Source organism: Leptinotarsa decemlineata, unplaced genomic scaffold, assembly GCF_025532065.1.
Source record: "Leptinotarsa decemlineata unplaced genomic scaffold, Ldec_3_MD MMD2_tig00026282_RagTag_RagTag, whole genome shotgun sequence".
Taxonomy (NCBI): domain Eukaryota; kingdom Metazoa; phylum Arthropoda; class Insecta; order Coleoptera; family Chrysomelidae; genus Leptinotarsa; species Leptinotarsa decemlineata.
The window spans coordinates 18,486,331-18,499,249 of NW_027412668.1; the positions used below are offsets into that span (position 1 = coordinate 18,486,331).

The following is a 12,919-nucleotide window of genomic DNA, read 5'->3' on the forward strand; positions in this document are numbered from 1 at the left end:
GTCTCACCGTAAATAAAAATCGCTTAAATTTTTTCTTCCAATTGAAGAGAATTGACTATTTTAGAGATTGTTGACGTGGTACCTTTCTACTTTCCCAGATGGCGCCCAGACGCCATCTTGAAAGTTTCATCTGTCAATTTCACTTCAAAATAAAGTATTCATGCATCAATTTCATTATCCTAAATTTTAATGTTTTGAGTTGATCCGTTCAAAAAATAAAAGGGGGGGAGACTTCGAAGAAATCACTGTATATTTCAGTAGTAGAAAAGAACTCCGATGTCACATTCCCAATAGTTTGTAAGGCCTCTGATGGAGTGGGGTGGGGGGGAAGTCCCTCTTAATAACCGAATAAAACCGGGGGAGATCCAATCCATTGTGGAGAATTTATTGGAACTAGGTATTCAATCATCAAAGTAAGATTCTCTATTCACTAATTTCAAGGTCTTGGCAGCTTTGCAAGGTCTTGGCAGCTTGTCACACTAAGACATAATTATTGGCCAGACGAATACAGATCATTGTCATGCTTTGTTCATTGCGTCTACTTAGGGCACATTATTTTTGAACTCAATTATCACTTGCCTTACGATGTGGGGAGTGGTTATTGGTTGGTGATGGCGGTGGTGGTGCTCTTCGAATGTGTCGAAGCTTTTGGGGCATGGTCCGACTAGTACAACCTTGTAGGTGACAATAATAATGATTAATCTGACTTTGAAATACTCAACTGCGTTTATCCAAAGGCAAGGAATGTGTGATTGAGGATGGAGAGGAAGATTATTTTTTGTCATTCACTGTTTTTATTTTAGGTAAACATAGAAAACCTTCAATACCACCTAGTCATATTACGATTCTAGTGGGAAGTAATGAAATAGTAATAATTCTGAGATTGATGATTATTGGTCTAACCATTTAGGTTAGGTCATTGCGAACTACAATCTTAATTTCATCAAACTTTCAAAGATGGTAAAACAATTTGAACACTATAAAAGAGGTTATAATAATAAATCTTCCATGTTTATAATTCCAACATTTATTTAATATTGACAATATAAAGAAACATGGAAAGTGAAATTTAACTGTCATAAAATTATCGTTGTTTTTCTTTATCATTTCCTCCTGAATGGCCATTTCAATAGTTGATCATACTCGATATAGGATTGAATCTCATTATTTTTGATAGTAGTATCCAAAGTACAGAAGTCATCACACACAACATCACTCCTCCCCATCCGAGGTCCAGCGACCATGATGTCGTGAACACTCTGGCAGGTAGCAATTCTTTGACTCCTCTTCCTCCAGTTGGACTGATGACACCGTCTACTGCACCTCCCGAATCTTCAAAGTGAGGTTTGCTGTGCAATCGCTTGAAGTGTATTATGGTTAGAGTGAACAAGGCGAACGATGCTGGAAAAAAGTGTCCATTAATGAAATCAAACTATACTACTTCTGATTATAATACGTAGTGGCTTCATAACTTGCTTTGTTTTTTACATGACATTTTAGTGTGATTGTGGTTTGAGAGATGAAAGTTCTACTGAAATTGTGGAGAATGGGCTGAGTAGGTTAGGTTAAGTTAGGTTAGGTCCAAAGTGAGTGGGTCTATTCGACCCTACACCGCAACCCGCAAGGGTGTATTGTGGCTCACACCTATTCACACTCGACCAAATAAACCCAGCTTCTTAACGAAGCCGATTAGCTTGTATGGTGAGTGGTCTTTCAGGTCAGATGGTAATGGGCTAAGTAAGGAATGCTGTTAAGTAATACTCATTTCTGTAAAGTTTGAGCGAACGATTTCCAGACAGTTTTTTGTTATTGACAAGCAGATGATATAAAGTTGAATACATTAACTATAAGTTATTTCTTTTGCGGTTAAATGTTTTTGAGAAATATGTTGTTAGCGACTTTCACATCATCATGAGTCGAACTGCTTTAAAATGTTTGAATATCGAGAAATGAAAATTCGAATAATAAATTGGTAATAATCTTCTTTACAAAGACGCGATATGTGGGAGCCACAAACCATGAATATCTACCTATAAAAAACAAATGAGGCCTTCTCGTTCTAGTTAAGGACATGCGTTGTTCCCTGAAACTAATGAGATCTAAGAAAATCTTCCAAAAAACTATAGACCAGTCGCTTTGATATGAGTGATATCAAAAATCATGGAGAAAGCCGTAAACCACCATATCCTCAAATATTTGGAAGGGTTCAACATCTTGAGCGATCATCAATATGACTTTCGGAAACAAAGATCAACAAAGATCTATCGTATGTCACCCATATTTGGAATAACACAATCAAGAAACGTGGAGAATCAAGAGCTGTTGCGCTTGATATCTCTAACGCCTTTGACCGTGTGTGGCATGAGGGGTTGTTGGCCAAACTTCGATGCTATGGCTTGTCGGGCCATTTCTGTGTTTATGGCTCTCCAGCTTTCTGAAAGAACGTTCCCTGCAAGTGGCCATCGATGGATATCTCTCGAATACTTTCACCATCAACGCTGGTATTCCCCAGGGATCCATATTGTCTCCAACCCTCTTTTTATTGTATATCAACGACTTATTGGAAAAAATCAAGAATCCAATATATTGCTTTGCTGACGACAGCACACTTGTCTCATTTGGATTCCAGGACATTGGCTACGGAGGCACATCTTGACCAGCAGCAGGAGGTTGCATATCTTAATGAGGATCTAGAAGTGATTTCGAATTGGGGTGAAAGTAATCAAGTTCAATTCAATGTCACACAAACCCAGGCATCGGTTTTCTCCAAGAAGTTGAATGTCTCCGAACGGATATAACAATGCCAGGTCAGACGATTTCGCTTTCTGCGATAAGTTTGTGGGGTGTTAAAATGAACACTAATATGTCTTGGTACAATCATGTCGCTGGAATTGCAGAGGCTGCTTCTCAAAAGCTTGAAACACTGTTCCGAACCAGAAAACTATACACACCTCAGCAACTTTTGATGCTTTATAAAGCTCACATCAGACCTTTGGAGTATTGTTCTGCCCCCAAACATACCCTGAAGTTGCTGGATTCCATTCAGAAAAAAGTCATCCGCCTGATTGGAGACCCGAACATCACGTGCAACCGTGATAGCCTGGAACATCGAAGAAAGGTTGAAGATTTGTCTTTCTTGTATAGATGCTTTCACGGAAGGTGAGTGACTTGGCACATTTGATTCTACCAAGAGCGGTACATATCAGAAATACGCGACGGACTGTGGCTGCTCATCGTTTTGAGGAGGTTTAACTCAGTACACCTCGAACTTCGCTGTTTAAGAACTCTTCCATCTGGAGAACTACGTTTATGTGGAATAAACTTTCTGAGAACGTTTTTCCAAATGGATTTAATCTCCAGCGATTCAAATCCAATGGCATCGCTCTAAGAGCGCCTTGAGGATTTTCCTGTTGTGCTTGTGTTTTGTGCTTAAAAAAAATGGGCTGATCTATAGTTCGATTTTATTTTATAATAATCATACCGATCTCAATATTAGTATAAATGTTAGTATACATAAATTGATACATTTTCTAGAATGTTCTTATTGACATCCAAATATTTTGTATTTTTTGGTCCAAAAAACCATCCAAAACAGGCTTGGTCGTTTCAGAGTAAAATTCAGTACACCCTTCAAAATCATTATGGACATTTTTTTCTTCTCAGACAAGATTCTAGAAACGATTTATTTAATTTGAATCCATTTCTATAGTACAATTCCATAATAGTGGGCACTTGATTCTTCGAAATATTATGGCATTGAAACGAAAACATTGTTGTCAGGGTTGTGATTCTATATATTGTATCATCATTTTTCCTTATCTGTTCAGTATAATTTCCGTACGCCACTGCAAGACACAGATTAAGGCAAAACAATGCCTACTATTTTGGAATTATACGAGGGTGGTCTGAAAAGTTTCTGACCTCAATATGAAGATAGCAGCACTCGTGAATAAAAACTAGTGAATTTCGTTGTTCATCTATTGACAGTTACTCACCAAAGTTTCATCCATTTTGGACGCGCAGTTGTTATCTAACACTCGTTTGAGTTATATAGTAGATGTGAGAGTTTTTTATGAAAATGGACAAAATCGAGTATCGAACTGTCATTAATTATTTGTTTTTGGAAGGCATTACGCCTACGGAAATAAAAGATGAGTTGGATTCTGTGTATGGGGACTCTGCACTATCATTTACCACAGTGAAATTTTGGGCAGTTGTATTTGAACGTGGCCGAAGGAGTTTGGGAGACGATGAATATTCGGGACGTTTGAAAACTGCAACTACTGACGAAACATCGCCAAAGTTCACCAAATGGTGCTAGACGACCGCCGAATTAAAGTGAGAGAGATATCAGACGTTATGAACATGTTAAAAGAACGTGTTTGTCACATATTAAATGAACATTTTGGCAAGGGAACGCTGTCCGCGCGTTGGGTGCCGCGTTTGTTCACGTTAAACTAAAAACGTGTTCGAATGAACATTTCCAACGCTTTCTTGGCGTAGTTTAGGCGCAATAAATATGCGTTTTGGTGCCGATTGATTAGTGTAGATGAAACTTGGATACACCATTATACAAACAAAAATACAGTCTAAACAGTGGACTGCAAAAGGGGAACCGGCTCTAAAAAAGCAAAAACTGTTTTTTCGGCTCGAAAAGTGATGGCGACTGTTTTTGGGATATTCATGGAGTTATTTCAATCGATTATCTTCAAAAAGGAAAAACTACCATTACAGGAGCATACTACGCATCATTATTTGACCAGCTGAAGGAAGAACTTGCGGAAAAATGGCAAAATTTGCAGAAAAAATCCTGTTTCACCAAGATAACGCACTGTCTCACACCTCAGCGGTTGACATGGTAAAAATCCACGAATTACGGTTTGAAATGCTTGACCATCCGCCTTACCCACCAGATCTAGCCCCAAGTGACTTATTTTTTTTCCCTCATCTAAAAAGTTCGCTTGGAGGTCAGATATTTTCGTCAAATGAAGAGGCAATCACTTTCGTGAAAAATTGTTTTGCAGAGAAAACCGCCGAGTACTATTTGGACGGGTTACAGAGATGGGAAACATCGCCGGGAGAAGTGTGTAGACTTAAAAGGAGACTATGTTGAAAAAAAAATCTGAAAAAAATGTGTTGTATCATTGTTATATAGAAAACTTTTCAGTCTACCCTCGTAGTATACATAATTGAGAACGGTCTTGAATAAACCTGAATATTATTTCAAAGCACGGCGTCACTTAAGGACGTTCATAAAAACTCCTAAAATTTATGTGCGTCTTTCGGGTCTGTAGAATTAATTTATTTTTTCATTCCCCGACATGAACGAAACGTGATTCGAATTGGTAGCGTAGCATTTGTAACCAAAATGATTCGAAGACGTTGGAAAAGGGTGTTTGCATTCATAAAAGGGGCCAGTTCATATTCAGATGTCAAAAACGTATAGTATAGTTATGAATATCTGTTTTATATAACTCCAAAGTGGTTTAATTATTTAGGTAACTCGTTTGAAAGTGATGTCAAGTGAAGGTTTGGAAAATGATTGTTTAACTCGAATAATTATTATGAAGAATAAGACCCACTGCCCAAGGGCGTACAATGTTCAAATACATGTACACCAGGGCTGAATGAAGCCTTCAAAAATCGCAAAAAGTGAAAAAAAAATCGCAAAAAGTGAAAAAAAATAATAGTAGGACGAAACCCATTAGAAAAGGAGAGGAATATGATGAAAATGAAAGGAAAAATAAATTACGGGCGATCTGAGTTCGCGAAGTGGGAGCGGGTGAGTTTTTAAGGGTAAAAATTGGTTTATCTAGATTTCCAACAAAACTACAAGTCCTATGGAAAAAAGTTAAATGGCAAAGTTCTTGGTAATGACAAGATCTACAACTTTTGCATTTACAATTTTTTCATATAATCTCAAAATTTATGTGAAAAATTCAAATAACCAAGTTTATGGTTTTTATTTTTATATTTTTCAAAAAAACATTTTTTCTACGAAATTTGATGAAAACTTACCTTTTTATGTACCAAATACACTGTAATTTATTTGATTTAAAATATTAATTTTGACTTAATATTCAAACAAGCACCCATATTTTCAATCGAAAATTCTCGCGTCAAAATATCAGCTTTTTTTAAAAAGTCGGTGTGCTTTTTGTCCGTTGAAATCTCTACTTTCTTATGGTGTAAAAAATATACAGCGTGACTCACGGTCGATGGTCGGTTAGACGTTTCTGGAAAACGCAAAGCATGATTTTGCTGAAAATTTCACCTCTCACATTTCCTTACCTGTTCTATCGATCTAAAATATTTTCAGCATTGCGGTGTTGCCACTTCCATCATAAAGTAGTAGCAACTTTATTTTTTTAAACGGAACACCCCGTATATTAATACATTTTTGGAATCGCTCTGGTATTTAATACTTTTTTATTAATAATGTCCTATACCTATCTCTATCTGTTTTCGAGATAAAAAATAAATTGTGCTAAATATGGTCCAAAACATAGCCTTAATTGAATGAAATCAGTAAATTCATGAAAAGTTGATATTTTGATGATAGTTTGGACAAACTCGAAATATTCAAATAACGCCAAGAAATCGACTCCATATCATACAGGGCGTGCTAAAATTACTATTATTTCCATTGTGCATAAAAGTAGTCAAAAGTTCATTTTTCCAAATGAAACCCCCTGTATATTACTCGGTAAATTGAAAGATGGTGAAAAATGCTTCAAGATGATATATCATGTCCCTATATCTAAATCGTCAAGTTTTCTCAATAAAGTCGCTTCTTCTAGAAACATTTTTTTTTAGAATTTGGATTTAGGTAGCAGTGGAATTATTAAGCTTATAGCAGTTCCGTTACTTTTATAAGTAATTTACAAAGAGTTATCAACGGTGTTTCGGACCATCTTCCAAAATGAATGCAAATATCGATTATTCAAACGGAGTTCTTATGAAATTATTTATTATACACATGAACAAAGTGATCAAATCATTGTCAGAACGTGTGAAACATTCAACTAAATATATATGAATTATATGAATTAACACCAATGAACGAGAGGAAGTTTGTAAGGTTACAAAATAATTTCCTTAACTGTGGCTCAAAGTTTCCAGGGAACAACTGTACCAAAAATCATTTCTAGGTAAAAAGTAATATTTTGTGGGCTAAAACATGTGAAAGTACAGACAATAATAGAATAGGATGATTCAAAATAACAAAATTGTAAACAAAATATCACATTTTCACAATAAATGCTGAAAATGTTGTCCATTACATTCTAAACACTTTAAAATGTTTTTTTGTACGCGACTTGTGGTTGCTTTTTCAATTTCCTAGGGATCCAGATACTCAATACTCCGCACTATTCTCCGTCGCAATTCTTCTTTGGTAGGCACTGGAGTACTGTATACCCTTTCTTTTAAAACACCCCATAAAAAAAGAGGCGTGAGATTGGGTGATCTCGGAGGCCAATCCCACGGCTCTAAACGCCTAAACCAACGATCGTCGAAGAGATCGTTAAGTTTCCTGGAAACTTCCTGGGTGGAATGAACTGGCGCTCCGTCCAGTTGAAACCACGAATTCCTATATTCCTCTAAAGGCAAATTTTCAAGAAGATCGGTTACAGTCGTCCCTAATATTTGGAGATATCTTTCTGCATTCAGTGTGTCTTCATAAATAAAGAAGCTAATTTTATTGGGAAAGAAAGTTTTTGGCTTTCTACTACTCCATCTGATACAAAAAAAAAGGGGGATGAGAGAATCTTCCAAAGAAAGGAAGGAAGTAATCAATTAGAAACTCTATACATGAAGAAGTAACTTTCAGACACAAACTGAAAGAAAGTCCTCCTGAAACAGTTACTTTCATATAAACATTGAGTTACACGAAAGAAAATAATTCTTTCGAAACAAATACTTCTATATGAACACTGAATTATACAGAAGATACTTTTCTCTACTCAGTTTGTATTTCAAACATTTGTTGTGGAATAAGAATCAGATATCATTCACATGAGTTCTACTTTGAATGAATGGTAATAAATTGTACTCACATAGAACACTGTCACCCTCACTGGTATACACCGATGTTTCGCCTTAAGACACTTGCCCTAAGGCTCTTCAGTACCAAATTGGATAACATTATAGAAAATACACACACTTCATTCATGAATTACGATTTTGAATGTCACGGAATAAGCTTGATCTGCTTATGTCATCGATGACATCGTAATGACATTCATTCACCTATTTGATTTAATCCCAGCCAAGAGGAATCTTATTTGAATTGAAGGGGTTATATTTTTAGGAGTGATTAATTTTTTGGGAAAGAAAGTTTTTGGCTTTCTACTACTCCATCTGATACAAAAAAAAATATATAACCCCTTCAATTCAAATAAGATTCCTCTTGGCTGGGATTAAATCAAATAGGTGAATGAATGGCATTACGATGTCATCGATGACATAAGCAGATCAAGCTTATTCTGTGACATTCAAAATCGTAATTCATGAATGAAGTGTGTGTTTTTTCTATAATGTTATCCAATTTGGTACTGAAGAGCCTTAGGGCAAGTGTCTTAAGGCGAAACATCGGTGTATACCAGTGAGGGTGACAGTGTTCTATGTGAGTACAATTTATTACTATTCATTCAAAGTAGAACTCATGTGAATGATATCTGATTCTTATTCCACAACAAATGTTTGAAATACAAACTGAGTAGGGAAAAGTTCTTCTGTATAATTCAGTGTTCATATAGAAGTATTTGTTTCGAAAGAATTATTTTCTTTCGTGTAATTCAATGTTTATATGAAAGTAGCTGTTTCAGGAGGACTTTCTTTCAGATTGTGTCTGAAAGTTACTTCTTTGTATGATCTACACATTCATGTATAGAGTTTCAAATTGATTACTTCCTTCCTTTCTTTGGAAGATTCTCTCATCCCCCTTTTTTTGTATTAGCTGGAGTAGTAGAAAGCCAAAAACTTTCTTTCCCAAAAAATTAATCACTCCTAAAAATATAACCCCTTCAATTCAAACTAATTTTATTGTTCTTCAGGATACAGAAAACATTTAGGTCAAATTTTTCTTGAAAATCCATTTCTTTTGTAACATGAGGATTATGATCAGCCCAAAAATGTTTATTCCTTCTTTTGAAAATACCATCCCTCGTAAATTTTGATTCGTCGCTCCAAATTATTTTTGATAAAAATTCCCGATATTCCTGTGTATGATCAAAAGGGATTCTACGTTCGAAGTCTTCTGCTTTTAGAGCTTGAACTTTGGTAAATTTATACGGATGCATTCCGTGATTTTTCAAAATCCGTTGTACTGAAGCATGTGATACACCCAAATCTTTTTCTGCACTGCGAATGAAAGCTAGATATGCATAAAAATATGCCAAAACATTAACGGTATTGTCCTCATTTGAAGTAACAGGTTTTGGTAATGTTGAAGGCGCTTTTAACATGGAGCCATAGTTGAGGAAATTATTTTGTAATCTTACAAACTTCCTCTCGTTCATTGGTGTTAATTCAGGATACATTTGGTTGAATTTTCTACAAGTTCTGGCAATGATTTGATCACACTGTCCGTGTATAATAAATAATTTCATAAGAACTTCGTTTGAATAATCAATATTTGCATTCATTTTTGGCGATTTTTTGAAACACCGCCAATAACCATTTATCAATTACTTATAAGTCACCAAACTGACATAAGCTTGATATTTCCATGCATGGCTACCTAGAAATCAAATTCTTTAAAAATTATTTTTTGTACAACTGTTATTGAAAATCTCTTTGATAGAAACACTTCAATCAGAACACCTACCAAAAATCATTTAGAAAAGTTCACACATGCAGTTCGTGCTATTGGTAATATTGAATCACTATGAAGTTACTGACGATGACGAAGTAGTATTCAGTCCAACTGTAGAAAGTCTTCATGACTCACCAATAATCCTCCTTAAAATAACGTGAGTTGGCGTATGTAGTTGTAACATATGCCTTGTAATCCAAAGATCGTGTGTTCAAATCCCATGGACCCTATAATTTTTTTATTATCAGCAGTAACGTTATACAAAAAAATTTGTATGATACATTTGTTAAAAGTGATTTTATTTTGCCCGTGAGTTTGCTCCACTTGCTGACGCTCGTTTTGCAATAATCCCCACTCACAAAATAAAATGCCACTTTCAACACTTGTAGGTAAAACGTGAATAACTATTTTTCCACAAAAACGGCTTTAAGAAAACTTGACGATTTAGGTATAGGTATGTTCTCAGAAAATGCAAAAAATCGAAAAAAACCCGAATTCGAATTTTTGTAAAATCATTATGTACAATTTTGAGTTTGGAAATGTAAAGAATCTATTTTTCACGTCTAATAGTTTCAAACATGAATCCTTCCAAAATATTGTTGCATTTCTGCATTGTTTTCTGCATTTCTGGTTGCAATACAACATCTGGATTTGCCGGAAAAGGAAAGAAAAGTAACGTAAATTCATTATTAGACGCTAAAATTTTTTCAAATTTGGCCAATGTTTTTATAAGAAAGATGCGAGTGAAGAAGATATAAAAGAAAGGATTACAATTAATCAAATCTATTTATTAATGTAAAAATGAAAAAAATAACACTGAATCAATTAAGATTTCAAAAATATTAATTGGCAAAAATTAAATCATCATTCATTTTGGCAAACCTCTCACTCACGGAAGGAGCAGCAGAACAACATTGTTACAGGGCATATTATCAGCTTCAAACTTGGTTGGGTAACTAACTGTAAGCAATGTCACCGTGGCATTATGCCCAAATTTACAGAAAAGGACTTAATTTCGGAAGTATTGCCTAAAACTATTTGCTGCAGCTGTGAAACAGCAGAGTTATGCTCAAATCGTCATGGTTCTGAAAATTGCCCCAATATGGAAGAGAAAACATACCAGGAAGTCAATGATGAAATTGTGGATTAAGAACCAATGCAGACTGGAAATGAGAATGAAGTATCCAAATTCAATAGTACGATTTACGTGTACCTATAGTTATATTTTATAAGATTTTCTATGACATGAATGTAATCAGAATTCAATAAATTAACTTTTTAACTCAATAAAATTGCAGCAATCACATTTTTTTGATGAAGTTGTACATAATGAATGAAAAAAATCGAATTCTAGTTTTTTTCCCATTTTTTACATTTTCTGAGAACATTTACACTAGTAATGTACTTATATTTTTTACACCCTTAGAAAGTAGATATTTAAAATAACAAAAAGCACACCGACTTTTTGAAAACAGCCGATATTTTGACGCGTGAATTTTAGATTGAAAATTAGGGTGCTTTTTTGATATTTAGTCAAAATAAGGTGAAAAAATAAATATTTCAAATCAAATAAATCACAGTGTAGATTTTTTTTTGAAAAAGATAAAAATAAAAAACCAAAAACTTGGTTATTTGAACTTTTCACATAAATTTTGAGGATATATGAAAAAATTGTAAATGCAAAAGTTGTAGATCTTGTCATTACCAACAACTTTGCCATTTAACTTTTTTTCCATAGGACTTGTAGTTTTGCTAGAAATCGAGATAAACCATTTTTTACCCTTGAAAACTCACTCTCTCCCACTTCAGGAAATCAGATCGGCCGTAATTTATTTTATCTTTCATTTTTATCATATTCCCCTCCATTTCCAAAGGGTTTCATAATACAGTTATTTTTTTTTAGTTTCAAAAATGATCGACCCTGGTCTAATAAGCTAACGCATAAGAGCGAATGTGCCTCTTTGCAATGCTCGTCTTCGTTGGCTGCATTGCAAGAACGTCCGCATAACTTGCAGGGTGTTGGTTGTATGCGCGTCTGTACCAGGTGTAAATTTTATATGAGAAAAAAATATCGAAATAATGTGTTTTTATTCAAGATGAACAGGTATACATTGATGATACTTATTTGAAAATTGAAGTTTATTTTCCGGTTGTAAATACGCTGACTTTAGCTCAACTCGCTTGTAGACAGTTTAACACCTGACATGTCGTTATCAAACAAAGGTCGTTATGCATTTCCTTTCGTGTCTACATAGATGGCTGTGATTGCTTACATCAATAAGTCGTGGATGTATTATCAGAAATATCTTGTTAATGAAAATGTTATGAATCTTTCTCGTCCAATTCCGGACTTGAAAATATTTTTAGCTCCCAAGCATTCGGGGAGCTAAAGCGATGTAAGACCCTCTTAATGTCAGGTACAATCCCGCATTGAACTTAGAGCTCATCTGTCGGCTTTCTCTGTTAGTGCTTAACGAGAGCAGCACTTAGTTGGTCAGTATTTGACTTGCAAGTTCGATACACCACGTCGGGTTGAGTGAAATCAAACCGAGTAACGGTTGTAGAAGGCGACTTCGAATGGAGATTCTAATATTACTATGTCCTTGAAAAAAACAAAGAGAAAGTTCGTTCGTTTGCTTATTTTTAAAACGAATATGACATATGGATAGTCTCAAAGCACATACAGTGCATTTCTTTAATACCCCTCGTTATTTTTTGAATCGGTCAAATAAAAAAATTGAATTTTGGGATAATGAAATTAATGCATGAATACTTTATTTTGAAGTGAAATTGACAGATGAAACTTTCAAGATGGCGCCATCTGGGAAAAAATTAAATGGAAAGGGGGTCTTGGACACATCATTTTGAAGCTCCTGTCGAATACTTCACAACCCTAGAATATGAAGTCAATATCTTTACCTACTACAAAATGACGGAACATTTAATAATTTCCTTAAGACGAACACATTCATATAGATATTTCTAGAAATATTCCTTTTTATCTGCCACATGACAATTCCAACAACCCGATGAGTTTTGTTACGTTATTTTTTATTTACTTCAGTACGACAATGAACATCATTGTTCAGTTAGAATATTCTC

The 12,919-nt window shown here is 34.9% G+C and overlaps 3 protein-coding genes across 6 annotated transcripts in view; 1 reads left to right on the plus strand and 2 right to left on the minus strand.

Moving 5' to 3' along the window:
• LOC111505089 (uncharacterized) overlaps nucleotides 1–12,919 on the minus strand; it is a 312,186-nt gene that overhangs the window by 125,043 nt on the left and 174,224 nt on the right. The window lies entirely within an intron of this gene.
• Nucleotides 1–12,919, plus strand: part of Nasp (Nuclear autoantigenic sperm protein) — a 92,168-nt gene that overhangs the window by 3,792 nt on the left and 75,457 nt on the right. The gene's annotated exons all lie outside the window — the stretch shown is intronic.
• LOC111505094 (uncharacterized) overlaps nucleotides 1,012–12,919 on the minus strand; it is a 71,417-nt gene continuing 59,509 nt past the window's right edge. For all 4 annotated transcript variants that reach the window (XM_074179962.1, XM_074179961.1, XM_023159847.2 and 1 more), the window contains one exon: nucleotides 1,012–1,401. In XM_074179962.1, coding sequence (XP_074036063.1) covers nucleotides 1,127–1,401 — 275 coding nt within the window. In that variant the 3' untranslated portion in view covers nucleotides 1,012–1,126. The remainder of the gene's footprint in view (nucleotides 1,402–12,919) is intronic.